We start from the raw sequence: 18,655 nt of genomic DNA, 5'->3' as shown, positions 1-18,655 counted from the left end.
TTTACAATTTACAGAAGCCAATTAACCTACAAACCTGCACGACTTTGGAGGGTGGGAGGAAACCGGAGCCCCCGGGGAAAACCCACGCAGGTCACGCAGAGAACAAACTCCGTACAGGCAAGCACCCGCAGTCAGGATGGAACCCGGGTCTCTGGCGAAGAAAGGCAGCAACTCCACCGCTGCACCACCGCGCCGTCATTGCAGCCGTAGAGAATTCCTCATCTCCACTCATCCCTTCTCCTCCTGGCCAGAGCAAGGACAGCAAACCCGTGGCCCTTTCCTTCGCGCCCTAGAACCTCCACATTTAACATAAGGGGCGGCACAGAGGCGCAGCGGGAGAACTAGTGCCTTACTGCGTCAGAGACCCAGTTGTGATCCTGACCATTGATCAGGACGCTGCCTGACCCGCTGAGTCAGCGTACTCTGGCACTTTGTGACTTCTTTGATGTAAACCAGCATCTGCGGTTCCTTGTTTCTCCACCCGGAGTTACGTGCTCAGTTCCGATAAAGGTCCTGGACCTGAAACATAAACGGCTTCTCTTTCCACAGATGCTGCCTGACCAACTGAGTTTCCCCAACGTATTCCGCTTTACTTAAAACATAAATGAGAAGGCGGCAATGAAAATTCCACAGTGAAGACTTTATTCGTAGTGCAGACTTTCACCACACTGTGGCAGACTAGACACATAACAATATCAGAATCTTCATTGTGCGCACTGGAGAATAAATTACATTAACCCCTGTTGGTTATTCCTGAGACAACCATGTTTTCGATGCACTGTGGGGGACTGTATCCCCCCCCCCCCCCCCCCCTGCTAATGTATGAGGAGCGTTTGTCGGCACTGAGCCTGTCCTCGCTGGAGTTTAGAAGGATGAGGGGGAACCTCATTTAAACTTACCGAATAGTGAGAGGCCTGGATAGAGTGGATGTGGAGAGGATGTTTCCACTAGTGGGAGAGTCTAGGACCAGCAGGCACAGCCTCAGAATAAAAGGACGTACCTTTATAAAAGGAGATGAGGGGAATTTCTTCAAATGAATTTAGTTATAGTTTAGCTTGTCACGTGTACCGAGGTTCAGTGAAAAGCTTTTGATGTGTACTAACCAAATTAATTGGCTTCAATAAAAATCGTAAATTGCCCCAAGTGGGTGATGAATCTGTGGAATTCATTGCCACAGATGGCTGTGGAGGCCAAGTCATTGGGTATTTTTAAGGCAGAGATTGAAATATTCTTGATTAGTACGGGTGTCAAGGGTTATGGGGAGAAGGCAGATGAACGGGGTTGAGAGGGAAAGATAGATCAGCCATAATTGAATGGCGGAGTAGACTCGATGGGCCGAATGGCCTAATTCTGCTCCTATGACTATGAACACAGGCTGCTCAAACAAGTGCATTGGCAACATAGCTGAACCAACATCATTCTGTTCACCCAGGCCAGCATCTAGTGTGAGGGGTGGGGAGTGTTGCACAGAGCAGTGCCGTGTTACAGATTTTTAAGTTGGTTCACGGGCTCGCCAGCCTCCTGTCACTTCTGCAGCCTGGAAGTGTCTGTGTACCATGTGTACATGGAGTGTGAGAGATTGCAGCTCCTGTTTGAGTATCTAAAGGGGTTGCTCCTCAGGTTTTGAGCCCCAGGTTCCTGATCTTTAGTACGGATGGAGCTTTGGTGGTGGGGGGGGCATCTCCTTGTTGGTTTGCTCCCGGGACTGGCCAAGATGGCCATTAAAGGGTCCAGGCATCGAGGGTTCTACCCGAGTCAACTGCCTGCCCGTCTTTTGGACTTATGTCCGTGCCTGCACGTCCCTGGGGTTTAGTTTAGTTTAGAGATACAGCATGGAAACAGGCCCTTCAGCCCACCAAGTCCGTGCCGACCAGCGATCCACGTACGCTCGCACTATCCTACACACTAGGGACGATTTTCAATTTCATTGAAGGCAATTAATCCGATTCCTCGCTGTATCTCTAAAGTCTAAAATAAAGATGTATGTATTCTTTCCATGTGTTCTTGTATCATCTCTTCAACAGTACATTTCAGCAATTTCATCCGCTGCTGATGAGACACTAATTATAGTAGAGTCCCCTTTTTTTCTCTCTTCTCATTCCTTTCATAAGCTGCTACTTTCCAATCCCCAGGGATTTAATAAGAATTAAGGAATTTTAGAAGATCCAAGCTAATGCATCAATTATGTCTCTCGCCACTTGCTTTTAAAGCAGGCCATTAGGTTCAATTTCTTTTGCGTGTGTTAATTTCTCCAATAACTTTTCTTTAGTGTTATTAAATATTTTATATGCCCAACTCTTATTAGATCTGTGGCTCATCACTCTTTCCAATATGCCGAAAGGCCTGTTTCCACACTGCATCTCTTAAACTAAGCTAAAACTAAAAGTTTCACACTATGACCCAGCAGAAGGGGTAACTTGTTTTTACACAAAATGATGGTGTGTGTGTATGGAACGAGCTGCCGGAGGAGGTGGTTGAGGCAGGTACTATCGCAATGTTTAAGAAACATTTAGACAGGTACATGGTACACGATAGGGCAGGTTTAGAGGGATATGGGCCAAACACAGACTGGTGGGACTAGTGTAGTTGGGACATGTTGGTCGGTGTGAACAAGTTGGGCCGAAGGGCCTGTCTGCAACCTGTTTCACTCTGAGACTTGTGCTTTGTAAGTAGTAGAGCAACTTCATGGAGTTAGGAGTTAAATCCCTCTCCATGAAATATGCAATTTCCAACATGTTGTTGCAGATCGAAAAATTAAATGCATGAAACAAATAATTGTCTGTCAACAAAGATCCCCTGCTGTTGCTCTTGACTGATTGATTCAAAGGTACAGCAAGAAAACAGGGCCCTATGACTCACCGAGTCCACGGTGACCTCACCGATCACCTGGTCACACTAATTCAGTTATCTACTCCCTGCACACTAGGGGGCAATTTACAGAGGCCAATTATCCAACAAACCATGAACCTACAGTGTACTGCTTATTGAGTCATGGTATATATCAACTGCAACTTCCTTGAGAGATTGTAAGTAAAAAGTTGGGCATCTTCATCTTTGCAAGTGGCTCGCTGGAAGTCCAGCTGTAGAAGATGACAGATTTCTATGGTATGTGCGCTTCCTACTCTCTCTCTCCTGTCACGATGCCCATGAAAGCTCTAGCCTTACATCGCTGCTTGAACAGGTTAGGCTAGAAGGAATGCTCCCAGAACAATCTTGATAGAATAACCTTTCAGCCAGTCCTTTTTTCTCTTCTTCAGCTTCTTTCGTGAGGCATGACTTGCTTTCATCTCCTATTGTGCTGTATACCCAATGAGGCCAAGCGTAGGACAGCACTGGGCCTCTACTCACTGGAGTTTAGAAGGTTGAGGGGGGACTTCATTAAAACTTGCAGAATAATGAAAGGCGTAGATAGTGGATGTGAAAAGGATGTTTCCACTGGTGGGAGAGTCTGGATCCAGAGGTCATGGCCTCAGAATTAAAGGGAGCTCTTTTAAAAAGGAGGTGAGGAGGAACTTCTTTAGTCAGAGGGAAGTTAATCTGTGGAACTCATTGCCACAGAGGGCTGTGGAGGCCAAGTCAGTGGATATTTTTAAGGCAGAGATAGACAAGTTCTTGATTAGAACGGGTGTCAAGGGTTATGGGGAGAAGGCAGGAAAATGGGATTAGGAGGCAGAGATCAGCCACGATTGAATGGCGGAGTAGACTCGATGGGCCGAATGGCCTAATTCTACTCCAATACCTTGTGAAGTTGTAAACATCCCCAATGTTACACAATGTAGAGATGGCATTATCGCCTAGATATATTGAACATTCCCAAATCTCTTCTGTTTCAAAGGCATCCATGCCCAAATCCAATTCAATTCCAAATCTAAGGTGGGCAGTAAAAAGATTTAATAGGAGCCTGAGGGGCAACGTTTTTACAGAGGTATACGGAGCGAGCTGCCAGAGGAGGTAATTGAGGCATGTACCATTGCAGATGCTGCCGCAAAGCACGGTGGCACAGCCTACTCTCCTGCCTTCTCCCCATAACCCCTGACACCTGTACTAACCAAGAATCTATCTATCTCTGCCTTAAAAATATCCATTGAATTGGCCTCCACAGCCGTCAGTGGCAATGAATTCCACAGATTCGCCATCCTCTGACTAAAGAAATTCCTCCTCATCTCCTTCCTTTTTATTCTCAGGCTAGGACCTCTGGTCCTGGGCTCTCCCACTAGTGGAAACATCCTCTCCACATCCACTCTATCCAGGCTTTTCACTATTCGGCAGGTTTCAATTAGTTATCCCCTCGTCCTTCTAAACTCCGGCGAGCGCAGGCCCAGTGCCGTCACACGCTCATCCTATGCTTATCACCATTCCTGGGATCATTCTCGCAAACTTCCTCTGGACCCTCTCCATTCTGCATTCAGACCTGGTAAGCATGGGTTCAGGGAGACGTGAAGCAGACATTTTGTCTGGCAAGCCTGTTCTGGTGAGATTTACCCCCCATCAATTTTCCTATTATGCTCCTCAGCTAAGTGCCCTTCATAACATCTCCATCAAAACCAACTCACATATCCTGGATCCCAAATGAGTAATTAAGCAATTAGAGCATTACCATTCATTTGAACACACCCTGGGGACTGCTTTCACAGAAGGTTCAAGATTTAGACAAATTAATATGCCCTTGTTTATTACTGTCAGCCGATCAAGGGTAGGATGTTTGTACTCCATAAAACCTCTGGATTTATAGTTAATTTCTTGGGCCGTTGCCTTGTCTTGGTGATAGCTCTGACATTAAATGAAAGGATGTTTTCTTCAGAAGAACCATAATTAATTCTTGACAAATGAAGAGACTTATTTCCTTCTGTTCATATGCAAATAATTCATCTGTGTTTTGCAAACTGCTGACACAGGATAAAGGCATCAAATGATTTTGAAAATCTATTCACGCTTTTTGCTTTTGCGAAAACTCTGTGGAATTGGCTTTTGGTCATCGTTTTCAGGATTAACCAAGTAGCCCAACCAAAAGAATGGGATGAAGTGAGATGCCTGGATAGAGTGGGTGTGGAGAGGATGTTTCCACTAGTGGGAGAGTCTAGGACAAGAGGCCACAGCCTCAGAATTAAAGGACGCTCCTTTGGGAAGGAGATGAGGAGGAATTTCTTTAGTCAGAGGATGGTGAATCTGTGGAATTCTTTGCCACAGAAGGCTGTGAAGGCTGTCAATGGAAATATGTTTAAGGCAGAGACTGATAGATTCTTGATTAGTGCGGGTGTCAGGGGTTATGGGGAGAAGGCAGGAGAATGGGGTTGAGAGGGAAAGAGAGGGCCGTCATCATTGAATGGCGGAGTGGGCTTGATGGGCCGAATGGCCTAATTTTGCTCCTAACACTTCTGAATTCCTTTTCTGATGGATGACACGTCAGTGGTATAGGACTTTTTGGACGTGCTCTGCAAAATGTGGTGAACACTAACCAGTCCATCAGGGTACTGATATCCCCTCCATCGATGGGATCTGCAGGAGTAGTTGCTTCAAAAAGGCAGCCAGCATCATCAGGGTCCAATCACTGCCAATCACCACACTGAGCAATTATTTTCAACATTTTTTTTTTGTTGATACTGGAAGCTGTACAAGCGAAGTTAAGCATTAAACCTTGGTGGTTTGACTTGGCTTCGGTTGGCTTGGCTAGGCTTGGAGGTACAGCATGGAAACAGGCCCTTTGGCCCACCAAGTCCATGTGACCAATGATCATCCCATACACTAGGTCCATCCTACACACTGGGGCCAGTTTATAGAAGCGAATTAACCTACAAACCTGCATGGTGTTTGGAGTGTGGGAGGAAACCGGAGCACACGGAGCAAACCGACATGGTCACAGGGAGATTGTACAAACTCCGTGCTGGCAGCACCCGTAGTCAGGATCGAACCAGGGTCTCTGGCATCGTAAGGCAACAACTCTACCGCTGAGCCACTGTGCCATCCTGGAGTTAACGAACCTTGTAGCAGCTTCCACTATCAACCAAAAAATATGGTGACAGTAATTGTAAGAAAATAACTGCAGATGCTGGTACAAATCGAAGGTATTTATTCACAAAATGCTGGAGTAACTCAGCAGGTCAGGCAGCATCTCAGGAGAGAAGGAATGGGTGGCGTTTCGGGTCGAGGACATCTCCATTAAACCTTCCCCTGCTCGCCTTACAGCCAGCTATGCCCTCTAGCATTGGGCAGCCCAGTGGCGCAGCGGTAGAGTTGCTGCCTTACATCGCCAGAGACCCGGGTTCGATCCTGACTACGGGTGCTGTCTGTACGGAGTTTGTACGTTCTCCCTGTGACCATGTGGGTTTTCTCCGGGTGATCCGGTTTCCTCCCACACTCCAAAGACGTACAGGTTTATAGATTAATTGGCTTTGGTAAAATTGTAAATTGTCCCTAGTGAGTGTAGGACAGTGCTCGGATACGGGAATTGCAGGTCAGCACGGACTCGGTGGGCCGAATGGCCTGTTTCTGCTGCTGTATCTCTAAACTAAGCTAAACACTAAACTTAAAAAGTTGGACATTCATTTCCACCCTGGAGGGGAAAAATAAACGTCCTGTCAATCCCTCTCATAATGAAAAACGACCTTTAAGAATTTTTAAGACTTCTTTTGAGTCTCCCCTGAAGTGTTGTGCTCAAGATTCAATCATCTTGCAAGTTTCTTGTGTCTCTCCAAAACGTTTACTTCACTGCGCCAACTTTGTTGGTCAGAGTCGGCCCAACAGCCAGCAAACAAGGAAGACAATTGATCTTGTGTGTGCGTGTGTGTGTTTGTGCAGAAATGTGCATTTGGAAGCCCCGTTCACCAACCCCTGTTTGGATTCCCGTAGAAGGTGTGGTTTCTGGTTGCGCCGCGCAGTCAGAGAAGGCGGAAGGGCGTTGAAGTTTCCTTTCTAAGGGGAGGGGAATTGCTGCTAGTAAAGTGAGCAGAGGGAAGAGGAGTAACCTTTCTGCTGGGCGATTAATTAACCCTTTGGTGCTGCTCCGGCGGCTGTGTTTCCCCCTACTCTGAGCCGCGAGTTACAGTGGTGCCCAGGACAGGAGAGGAGAGGAGGTGCGCTTGGACTTGGACTTGGACTTGGACTTGGACTTGGACTTGGACTTGGACTTGGACTTGCACTAGGACATGTTTTGTCCTTAGGCTTGTCCTCGAAGGACCGAGCAGGGAAGTGTCTGCTGGAGCCATGGAGTGTACCGAGGGAAGCAACACCCCCTCCATCTCATCCATCCTGGACGTGGTCCCTTACCAGAAGCTGGTGGACCTCCACTACATCAGCAGAGGAGGCTATGGAGTGGTGTACAGAGCTCGGCACAGCGACTGGAGGATTGACGTGGCTGTCAAGTGTTTACAGTTTGACACTCCGATGGACGAAAGGTAGGAATCACACGGAGTTAATGGTCTGCGGGAGAGTGGAGGGGTGGTGGAGGGTGGAGGGGGTGGAGGGTGGAAGAAGGTGCTGCCAGGTTATACGTGAAACATTCCTAGTTCTTCAACACGACTTGCTTAGTAACAGGATGTGCCTCCGGGAAACGATGGGAGCAGTCATCATTAGCAATATCAAGAGGCAGGCGAAGACTGGGAAAACGGAGGATGTGCCAGCAATCTAGATAGGTCTCTTGTCCTTAAACATACCGGTATTGAACTTAGCAACAGGATGTGTATCAGAGGAACCAACTGTGCTAATGGGAATATTAATCATTAGCAATATCAAGAGAGAGACATAGACTGGGAACGCTGAAAATTTGCCAGAAAACTGGATATGTTCCTCAAGAGTCAAGAGTGTGTTATTGTCATGTGTCCCAGATAGTGCAATGAAATCCCTACGTGCTGCAGCACATCAGAATGTGTAAATTGGTTCTTAAACTAGGAATAGGATGTGTGTCAGAGAAAAGTGTGTTAATGGGAACAGTCATTATTGGCAATATCAAGACTGCTGTCTACCTCATTAGTGACCTATTGGGCTATCCTTGATCGGACTTTGCTGGCTTTACCCTGCACTAAACATTGGTCCTTTATCATGTATCTGTACACTTTGAATTGTTCGATTGCAATCATGCATTGTCTTTCTGCTGACTGAATAGCATGCAACAAAAGCTTTTCACTGTACCTCGGTACACGTGACAATAAACTAAACTGAACGAAGAGACAGATGTAGTCTGGGACTGCTGGATGTGCCAGGAAACTGGATATATTCCTAGTTGTTAAACATACTGGTATTTAACTTAGTAACAGAGTGCGTATCAGAGGAACAACTGTGCTAATGGAAATATTCATTATTAGCAATATCAAGAGAGGGACATCGACTGGGAACAATGTGTGTGTGCCAGGAATCAAGATATATTTCTTGTTCTTAAACATACTGGTATTTAGCTTAGTAACAGAATGTGTATCAAAGAAATAATGGTGCTGATGGACACAGTCATTATTAGTAGTACTTAGAGAGACATGTGGACTGAGAGCTCTGTTGTGGCAGCGACCTCGGCTAACCTCCTGATCCCTATTGCTGTATCAAGAATTGAAGTGTCAAGGAGGCATCCAGAATGGTTTAGTTTTTTGTCACGTGTACCGAGGTACAGTGTAAAGCTTCTTTGTTGTGTGGAGATGTGTATTACTGTACTGGTGTACGATATAAGATAAAGGGAATAACGTTTAGTGTAAGATAAAGTTCTGTAAAGTTGATTACAGATAGTCCGAGGCTCTCCAATGAGGTAGATGGGAGGTCAGGACCATTGGGGGAGTCCACAACATGTTGGGGGAGTCCACAACATGTTGGGGGAGTCCAGAATATGTTGGGGGAGTCCAGAACCAGGGGCCACAGTTTAAGAATAAGGGGTAGGCCATTTAGAACAGAGATGAGGAAACACCTTTTCAGTCAGAGAGTTGTGAATCTGTGGAATTCTCTGCCTCAGAAGGCAGTGGAGGCCAATTCTGAATGCATTCAAGAGAGGGCTAGATAGAGCTCTTAAGGATAGCGGAGTCAGGGGGTATGGGGAGAAGGCAGGAACTGGGTACTGATTGAGAATGATCAGCCATGATCACATTGAATGGCGGTGCTGGCTTGAAGGGTTGAATGGCCTACTCCTGCACCTATTGTCTATTGACCGCTCTGTAGTTGATGATGGGATCTGGAGGCATGCATTTGCAAACTTCTGTACCTCTTACACGATTGGAGAGGGGAGAAGGGGGAGTAATCGGGGTGAGACTGGTCCTGGATTATATGCTGGTGGCCTTGGGAATGGGAATGTGTCCGTGCTCCACTGAGACCAGGGCAGCTACCAAGAACCCACTTTCACAAACCCCAGTTTGTTTGCACCAGATTCTTCATGAGTCACCCTAAGTTCTCATTTCTGGTGTGGCAGCTTTGGAGAGGGTGCAGAGGAGGTTTACCAGAATGCTGCCTGGAGGAGAGGGTTTTGGCTACTGTGAGGGGTTGGATGGACTCGGATTGTTTTCTCTGGAATGCCGGAGGTTGAGGGGAGACTCGATAGAAGTATATAAAATCATGAGAGGGTAGACAGTCAGATCCTTTCTCCCAGGGCGGAAATGACCAACACGAGAGTGTACAGCCATATGGTGAGGGGGGGGGGGAGATAGTGGAGATGTATTTTACACCAGGGGTGGTGGGGGCCTTGAACTCATTGCCAGGGGTGGTAGTGGAGGCGGATACGATAGTGGCATTTAAGTGATTTTTGGATAGGCTCGTGGAAATGCAAGGAATAGAAGGATATGGAACATGTACAGGCAGATGAGATCAGTTGGCATCATGTAATGAAACGTCACCTATTCCTTCTATCCAGAGATTCTATCTGCCCACTGAGTTACTCCAGCATTTTAGTTTAGTTTAGAGACACAGCGCGAAACAGGCCCTTTGGCCCACCGGGTCCGCGCCGACCAGTGATCCCCGCACACTAACACTATCCTACACACATTAGGGACAATTTTTGCATTTACAAAGCCAATTAACCTACATACCTGTACGTCTTTGGAGTGTGGGAGGAAACCGAAGATCTTGGAGAAAACCCACGCAGGTCACGGGGAGAACGTACAAACTCTGTCCAGGCAGCGCCCGTAGTTGGGATCGAACCCTGATCTCCAGCGCTGCATTCGCTATAAGGCAGCAACTCTGCCGCTGCTCCACCGTGTCTAAACTAAACCCCAAATCACTACATAAAGGACTACAATCAGTGCATTGATGATTGCCACAGCCAGCTCCTTCACAATGGTCATCAGGCATTGGCATTTAATGCTTTTCTGTCCCATTGATTTGCACAAGTTTAATAGTAATAATTATTCAATTTAGTTCCCCATTCATTCCAAACCCAGCATCTCCACTATTTTATTTTAAAGGTTTCTGCGCCTCCCACGAAAACGGACACAAAATACTATTTTAATTTCTCTGCCATTTCCTCATTCTCAAAATAATGCCTCTAATCTCAATCTGTAATGGGCTTGCATTAACATTTTCTAATCCTTATCACATATGCAAAGAAGAGTCCATTTTCACAAACTAAAAGAAGGCTTTATTTTTATTCCTTGTTGGGCTGCATTATTTTTTTTACATTTCATTTTGTTATCCTTATCAATGCTTCATTACCTATTCCTTTTCTCCAGAGATGCTGCCTGACCCGCTGAGTTACTCCAGCATTTTGTGTCTCTCCTCGGTTCCCTTTCACTGATTTTATTTCCTGCAAAGTTATAAACCTTTTCCTTTGGTCTATTACTATCTTTGACTTATTGCCATAGCTTACCACTTTTGCTGTTTTGTTCTTCATAAGTTCACAAGTGATAGGAGCAGAATTAGGCCATTCGGTCCATCAAGTCTACTCTGCCATTCAATCATGGTTGATCTGTCTCTTCCTCCTAACCCCATTCTCCTGCCTTCTCCCCACAAAGCCTGACACCCGTACTAATCAAGAATCTATCTATCTCTGCCTTAAAAAATATCCATTGACAGGCTCCACAGCCTTCTGTGGCAAAGAATTCCACAGATTCATCATTGTCTGACTAAAGAAATTCCTCCTCATCTCCTTCCTAAAGGGACGTCCTTTAATTCTGAGGCTGTGACCTCTGGTCCTAGACTCTCCCACTAGTGGAAACATCTTCTCCACATCCACTCTATCCAAGTCTTTCACTGTTTGTACATTTCAATGAGGTCCCCGTTCTTCCTTCTATCGCTGCATCTTCAATTGATCAATAATACTTGCATTTATGTATTCTTTAAATGTTAGCTATTGTATTTCATTGTCATTTTTTAATTTAGTTTTCTAATCAACCACTGCTGATTTGTGCCTCATGCCTTTGTAGTTTGTTCTGTTCAGATTTAAGACCCTTGAATTATCTTGAACTAAATTACTTATAGTTTTCATTGTGTAAAATTCTGCCACACTATGTTCAGAGTGTCATAGAGTGCGGAAACAGGCCCTTCGGCCCAGCATGCCCCATCTACATTAAACCCACCCGCCTGCATTTGACCCATATCCCTCTAAACCAATGCGTAGGAAGGAACTGCAGATGCAAAGATAGACACAAAAAGCTGGAGTAACTCAGTGGGTCAGACAACATCTCCAGAGAAAAGGAATAGGTGACGTTTCGGGTCTTTTCTCCAGAGTTGCTGCCTGACCCACTGAGCTACTCCAGCTTTTTGTGTCCATCCGGTTTAAACCAGCATCTGCAGTTCCTTCCTACGAATAATCTTTGCGCCTAACGGAACCAATCCTATCCATGTACCCGTCCGAATGTTTCTTAAATGTTGGGAGAGTACCTGCCTCAACTACCCCCTCCGGCAGCTCGTTCTATACACCCACCAAAAGTTACCCCTCAGGTTCCTAGCAAATCATTCCCTCCTCCACCGCCTGGAAGGGACAACGCACATAAACACTGTCGAGTATCAATAGTGGTGGCCATTTATAGTCAGCATAAGCTGCAGTGTTGCGGTTAAATTATGGAGCATTTTTTCCCTTACTAAGCAACATGCTATTATTGATTCCGCCTCTAGCATGAATTCATACAGCTGTCAAATAGTGTTGTCGTGGAATAATTTCACAACAGGGCAGATATCACATGCTTAATGAACCGTGTCACTACTTTCAATATACCGCGTGGTACAACAGTTTAGTTTAGACTAGAGATACGGCGCGGAAACGGGCCTTTCGACCCACCGAGTCCGCACTGGCCAACAACCATCCCGTACGCTAGTTCGATCCTACACACTAGGGACAATTTACATAAGCCAATTTAACTACAAACACGTGCGTCTTTGGAATGCGGGAGGAAACCCTTCCAGGAAACTGGCCTAGAATCGAATCTGAAAGTGCATTTTTGTGCAGCTGCAACTAAGAATCTCATTGTTCTATCTGGGACATATGACAATAAAACTCTATTGACTCTTGAGGTTTTTTTTCCCCAGCTGTTATCAGGCAACTGAAGCATCCTATCACAACTAGAGTGCAATCCTGAACTACTATCTACCTCTTTGCTGACCCTCGGACTATCTTTGATCGGACTTTACTGGCCTTACCTTGCACTAAACGTTATTCCCTTATCATGTAGCTATACCATTGTAATGGCTCAATTGGAATCATGTATTGTCTTTCCGCTGACTGGTTAGCACGCAACAAAAGCTTTTCACTGTACCTCGGTACACATGATAATAAACTAAACCGGAGCACCCGGAGAAAACCCGCACGGACACAGGGAGGACTTGCAAACTCAGTACAGACAGCACCTCGAGAACTAGAGGACATAGATTTGAGGTGAGGAGATTGGGGGATAGAAACTGCAGGGGTTACGTTTCCACACAAAGTGGTGGTTGTATGGAACGAGCTGCTGGAGGAGGTAGCTGAGAGGTACTATTGTAACATTTAGACAGGTACATGGATAGGGCAGGTTTAGAGGGATTTGGGCCAAACACAGGCAGGTGGGATCAACCGAGATGGGACATGTTGGTCGGCGTGGGCAAGTTAGGCCGAAGGGCCTGTTTCAACGCTGTACGGCTCTATGATGAGGCAAAGGATGAGATAGAACTATGCATTAGAACAGAACTGAAAAAAACAGGTTATGGTAGGAAAAGAGATGTAGAATGTATACATGGTAGAGTGAACGGATATAAAATGTCAAGTTAAGATTTTTGAAGGAACATTGATTAGCACTGGACTGGAAGAGGGCTTTGGCTCATAATCTTTGTGTTGAACATGATGCCCAGCTCAGCTGATCCCATCTGTCTGTACATGATCCATATCCTCAGTTCCCTGCATTTCCACGTGCCTATCTAAAAGTCTCTTAAACACCACAATTGTATCTGAATCCACCATCATCCCTGACAATGTGTTCCAGGCACACACAAACCCTGTAAAACAAACCCTGCCCTCATACATCTTCAATAAACCTTTCCCCTCGGATTTTATAGCTATGTTCTCTATTGTTTCACATTTCCACCTTGGAGTTCTGACCGTCTAACCTATCTACACCGCTCATAATTTAATATACTTCTGTCAAGTCTCCCCTCAACCTCTGACCCACGATTATCACGGGTACTGATGATCATGAGGTGTGTCAGAATGTGAAATTTGAAGTCAACTTCTTTTAATTTAATGCACATGGGAGGAAACTGTGTAATTACTTACTTGGTGCATCCATTGTAAACTTGTGTATGAAATAACTTCAGTTAAGTTTCGGCACGGTGGCGCAGCGGTAGAGTTGCTGCCTTACAGCGCTTGCAGTGCCAGAGACCCGGGTTCGAACCCCATCAAGGGTGCTGTCCGTACGGAGTTTGTACATTCTCCCTGTGACCGCGTGGGTTTCCCTCGAGATCTCCAGTTTCCTCCCACACAACAAAGACGTACAGGTTTGTAGGTTAATTGGCATTTATAGGTTAATGGGCATACTTGGTATAAGTGTAAATTGTCCTCTAGTGTGTGTGTCGGATGGCGTTAATGTGCGGTCGGTGCGGACCCGGTGGGCCGAAGGGCCTGTTTCCACGCTGTATCTCTAAACTAAACAAGTTATTTTGCCTCCCAGGCCTGTGATCTTTAAGCCAGTGTTTCAATGGAGGGATTGTTATGTTAGTAATTACACAGAGCAGTCTCTGTGTTTTTCCAACACTTAAGATGTGCCTGCAAGAGATGCATATCCATCCATTGCCTGCATATCCCTACCCTATCTAAAAGCCTTTTCAATGTCACTATCGTATCTACCTCCACTACTATCCCTGGCAGTGTGTTCCAGTCACTCACTACTCTGTATAAAATAACTTGCCTGGCATATCTCGTAAATGTTGCCCTTCTCACGTTAAAGCTTTGTCTTGCTCGTCTTTGACATTTCCACCTTGGGGGGGAAAAAGGTTCTGACTATCTACCCTATCTATGCCTCTCGTAATTTTATATACTTTCAGTCAGGTCTCCCTTCAGTCTAGGACGCTGCAGAGAATACAATTCAAGTTTGCCCAACACCCTTGTAGCCAATACCCTCTAATTTAGGCAGCATTCGAGAAGTCTATTATTGGGGCAGCACAGTGGCGCAGCAGTAGAACTGCTACCTTACAGCGCCAGGTTCATTCCTGACTACAGGGGCAGTCTGTATGGAGTTTGTACATTCTCCCCGTGACCATGTGAGTTTTCCTCCCACACTCCAAAGACGTGCAGGTTTGTAGGTTAATTAACATTTCTAAATTGTTGTACAGTATAAAACAAGTGTACAGGGTGATCACCTGTCAGTGTGAACTTGGGCCGAAGGGCCTGTTTCCATGCGGTATCTCTGAACTAAACCAAATTAAATTGAACTAAACTATCTTTAACATCTTATATAATCATATAAAATTCCTAAGGGGATTGGACAGGCTAGATGCAGGAAAAATGTTCCCCATGTTGGGAGAGTCCAGAACCAGGAGTCACAGTTTAAAAAAAAAAAAGGGGTAGGCCAATTTGGACTGAGATGAGGAAAGATTCTTTCACCCAGAGAGTTGTGAATCCGTGGAATTCTCTGCCACAGAAGGCAGTGGAGGCCAATTCACTTGATGTTTTCACGAGAGAGATAGATATAGCTCTTAGGGCTAATGGAATCGAGGGATATCGGGAGAAAGCAGGAACGGGGTAGTGATTCTGGATGATCAGCCAAGATCGTATCGAATGGCACTGCTGGCTCGAAGGGCCGAATGGCCCACTCCTGCACCTATTTTCTATGTTAACATCCTGCAACTCCTCTCAGCAGCGATCAATACAGGATTAGCCTTGCCAGAAAATAAATGTCTTTTATATTCTTTTTGGGTGACTGATGTTTATAATATTGCTCCGAAAGAAACAACATCCTTACACCACCCTACAATCCTGTGTCGCCAACCTGTTAACCAGGTCTGGTGGGAATGCAAAATAATGATTGCAATGAAGATCTTCAGGTTTTGTTAAACAGAGATATTAAGAAAATGGCTCTCAGTTTATAATTGAGAGTGATCAGATGTTATGACAAACAGGTTGCCATCTTCGAGTAGCTCAGACAAGCACTGTGTCAAAAAAACAGTCCAACATAATATTACTTAACATACAACAAACAGAACAGTGCAACGCAGGAACAGGTCCTTCGACCCACTAAGTCCTTGCTAAACATGATGCCAGGTTAAACTGGAAACTAGAAAAGCTTTTCACTGTACCCCAGTACACATGACAAGAACAAACTTAAACCTAAAGTAGTCTCCTTTGCTGCTTTAGGTTAGTTTGGAGATACAGTGCGGAAACAGGCCCTTCGGCCCACCGGGTGCGTGCTAACCAGCGATCACCCCATAGGCAAGCCCTATCTTACACACCAGGGACAATTTATCTTTCTTACCGATGCCAATTAACCTGCAAACCTGTACGTCTTTGGAGTGTGGGAGGAAACACTCCAAAGAGAAAACCCACGCAGCTCTCGGGGAGAACGTACAAACTCCATACAGACAGCACCCGCTGTCAGGATCAAACCTGGGTCTTTGGCTGTCAGGCAATAACTCTACCGCTGTGCCACCGTGCTGCCCACAACAGTGGTTTCTCTCAACAGTGATCGTTACAAGATTAGCATTGCCAGAAAACGAATGTATATTGCATTCATTTGGAGTGACTGATATTTATACTATGTCCTTACAGCACCCTACACCCCACAATCTAAACTGATAATCAAGTCTAGTGGGTATGCAAAATACTCATTGCATTGAAGGCCTTCAGGCTTTTGTTTTAAACAGATGCAATCAAATGACACCTTGTGGTTTTAACTTGTGATTCCAAAAACTTAGTATTTCTCCCCTTTTTCTGTTTAGATTTTACAAACAGGAGCAGGTGCTATCTGCAGTAGGGCAAATAAAGTGAAACTGAAAGACTAACTTGAAAGATTCAGGGACAGTTTCTTCCCAGCTGTTATCAGGCAATTGAACTGCCCTCTCACCAAGAGGGAGAAGTCCTGACCTCACATCGAGGTGATTGGAGACTTTCAAACTATCTTTATTCAGACTTTATCGGACATTATCTTGCACTAAACATTATACCCTTTAAGGGCCTGTCCCACTTAGGCGATTTTAAGGCGACTGCCGGCGACTAGGCTGTCGCCGACAGTTCGCCGGGGTGTCGTGGGCATGATCGTGAGGAGTCTTCCAAAGATCGTAGTGGATCTCGGCACTTCGCCGAGAAATCAAACGGTTTGAAATCTCTCGGCGACAGCTGGCTTGTCGCCAGGTATCGTTGCTTATTATGGGCGCTGTCGCATGCTGTCCCCAGGTTTGATAGGTTCTCTTAAGATGCATTTAGAAGCACATAATATTAAAATAAATAAAGTCATTTCAAAATACCATAAAATGCTTGTGTTTAACCAGTTTATTTACCGTCAGGACATTTGACAGGTAGATTGGAGGCGACAGTTTGACGGTCAGGTAAGCGTGGGAATTTTCGCGATGATTTTGGCCTCAGCCATTACATTTAAAGTGGGCTCCCAACCCAGATATGCAACCCAGAAACCAGATATGCATCTCCCGTACATTTTCAAAGAATGCCCACACACTTTTCACAAAAATCCACTGAACCACTTTTTAAATTATTTTTTAAAATACAGCTATTAGTAAACTGGAAGTAAATCCAGTTTATTCCTTGTTACCGCGAAGCTTGGTTTTTAAGTAACCCATACAAGGTGTTATAGTTCCAAACTCTCAAGTACTTACATTGTCAGCGTGGGAATTTTCGCGATGTTTCAGAAGACGCTGTAATCTCGACCTGACTCGGCATTGTCGTCGGGTAAAATAAAAGTTTGGCGATCTGCTACGACTTTGACAGTCGCCGGCAGTCGCCAAAAAGATGGCCTAAGTGGGACAGGCTCTTTATCCTGCATCTGTACACTGTGGAAGGCCCTGATTGTGATCATGTGTAGTCGTTTCGCTGACTGGTTACATGCAGCAAAAAGCTTCTCACTGTACCCCGGTACACGTGACAGTCAGAAACTAAATTAAACTTACTTCAGATGCATCCTGACCTGTCATTTCCTTTTGCTTTCGACAAAGGAATCCAGCAATCATTCTGTTGACAATCGCAGCTGCTGTTTTCTACATAGCAAGTAGCATTAGGGCGGCACGGTGGCACAGCGGTAGAGTTGCTGCCTTACAGCGGCAGAGACCCGGGTTCGATCCTGACCACGGGTGCTGTCTGTATGGAGTTTGTACGTTCTCCCCATGATCTGCGTGGGTTTTCTCTGGGTGCTCCGGTTTCTACCCACACTCCAAAGGCGTACAGGTTTGTAGGTTAATTGGCTTTGGTAAAATTGTAAATAGTCCCCAGTGTGTGCACAATAGTGCTAGTGTACGGGGTCACTGGGCGGCGTGGACTCGGTGGGCCTGTTTCCATGCCTGAATATCTAAACTAAACTAGCATTGCTAATTGGGAGTAGAATGTCATTGAATCTGTGTACAGCTCCCTCTTAATGGTGTCGCTTTGTTTTGGTTTCGCTGATGTTGCCTGTAGTTTATTCTGTGCCTCAGCTAAAAGAAGACATGGACAAATAATGCAGTCTTCTGACAATGATGCATTGAGGTATCAGCTGAGGTTATTTGTTGAATGTACATTCACTTGACTTGGTAACATGAGATGTAACCAAACTGTGATGGCTACAAATTAATAAAGAATCTAGGTAGATTGCGATTGATTTAACTCAAAACATCTCCATACTTTGAAATGCAAGTGAATGGTTATAAATGCCTCACAACTGGTGTTTTAAGTTTCATTTCCATTTCAGTTTAGTTTATTGTCAGGTGTGCTGAGGTACAGTGAAAAGCTTTTGTTGCGTGCTAACCAGTCAGTGGAAAGACAATACATGATTCCAATCGAGCCGTCCACAGTGCACAGGTACATGATAAAGGGAATAATGTTTAGTGCAAGGTAAAGCCAGAAATGTTGCTGTCGGAGTAGAGATTTAAAACTGTGGATTGTAATATGTGATTGTAGATCTGCTTATGTGGCTCGCACACAAATACTTGCCTGGGTTGGCCGCCATCTTGGAAGCATGTTTATACATTTCATTTGAAAGCTCTAATGTAGATTAATATGTCGGAGAGACCCGTTGAATACCTTCAGCACTTTTGCTTGGCTGTAGAATAGTATGTTCTTTTGTGGGGGAGAAGAAATTTGTGTTATCAAAAT

General features: G+C 45.2%; 1 protein-coding gene across 1 annotated transcript in view; it reads left to right on the top strand.

Moving 5' to 3' along the window:
- The first annotated feature begins 7,023 nt into the window (after positions 1-7,023).
- ripk2 (receptor-interacting serine-threonine kinase 2) overlaps positions 7,024-18,655 on the top strand; it is a 43,006-nt gene continuing 31,374 nt past the window's right edge. The window contains exon 1 of the mRNA XM_078398503.1: positions 7,024-7,391. Coding sequence (XP_078254629.1) covers positions 7,201-7,391 — 191 coding nt within the window. The 5' untranslated portion in view covers positions 7,024-7,200. The remainder of the gene's footprint in view (positions 7,392-18,655) is intronic.

This window comes from Rhinoraja longicauda, chromosome 4 (genome assembly GCF_053455715.1).
Source record: "Rhinoraja longicauda isolate Sanriku21f chromosome 4, sRhiLon1.1, whole genome shotgun sequence".
NCBI classification, from domain to species: domain Eukaryota; kingdom Metazoa; phylum Chordata; class Chondrichthyes; order Rajiformes; family Arhynchobatidae; genus Rhinoraja; species Rhinoraja longicauda.
Note: the sequence above shows the minus strand (reverse complement) of the source record. Positions and strands in the feature narration are given on the sequence as shown.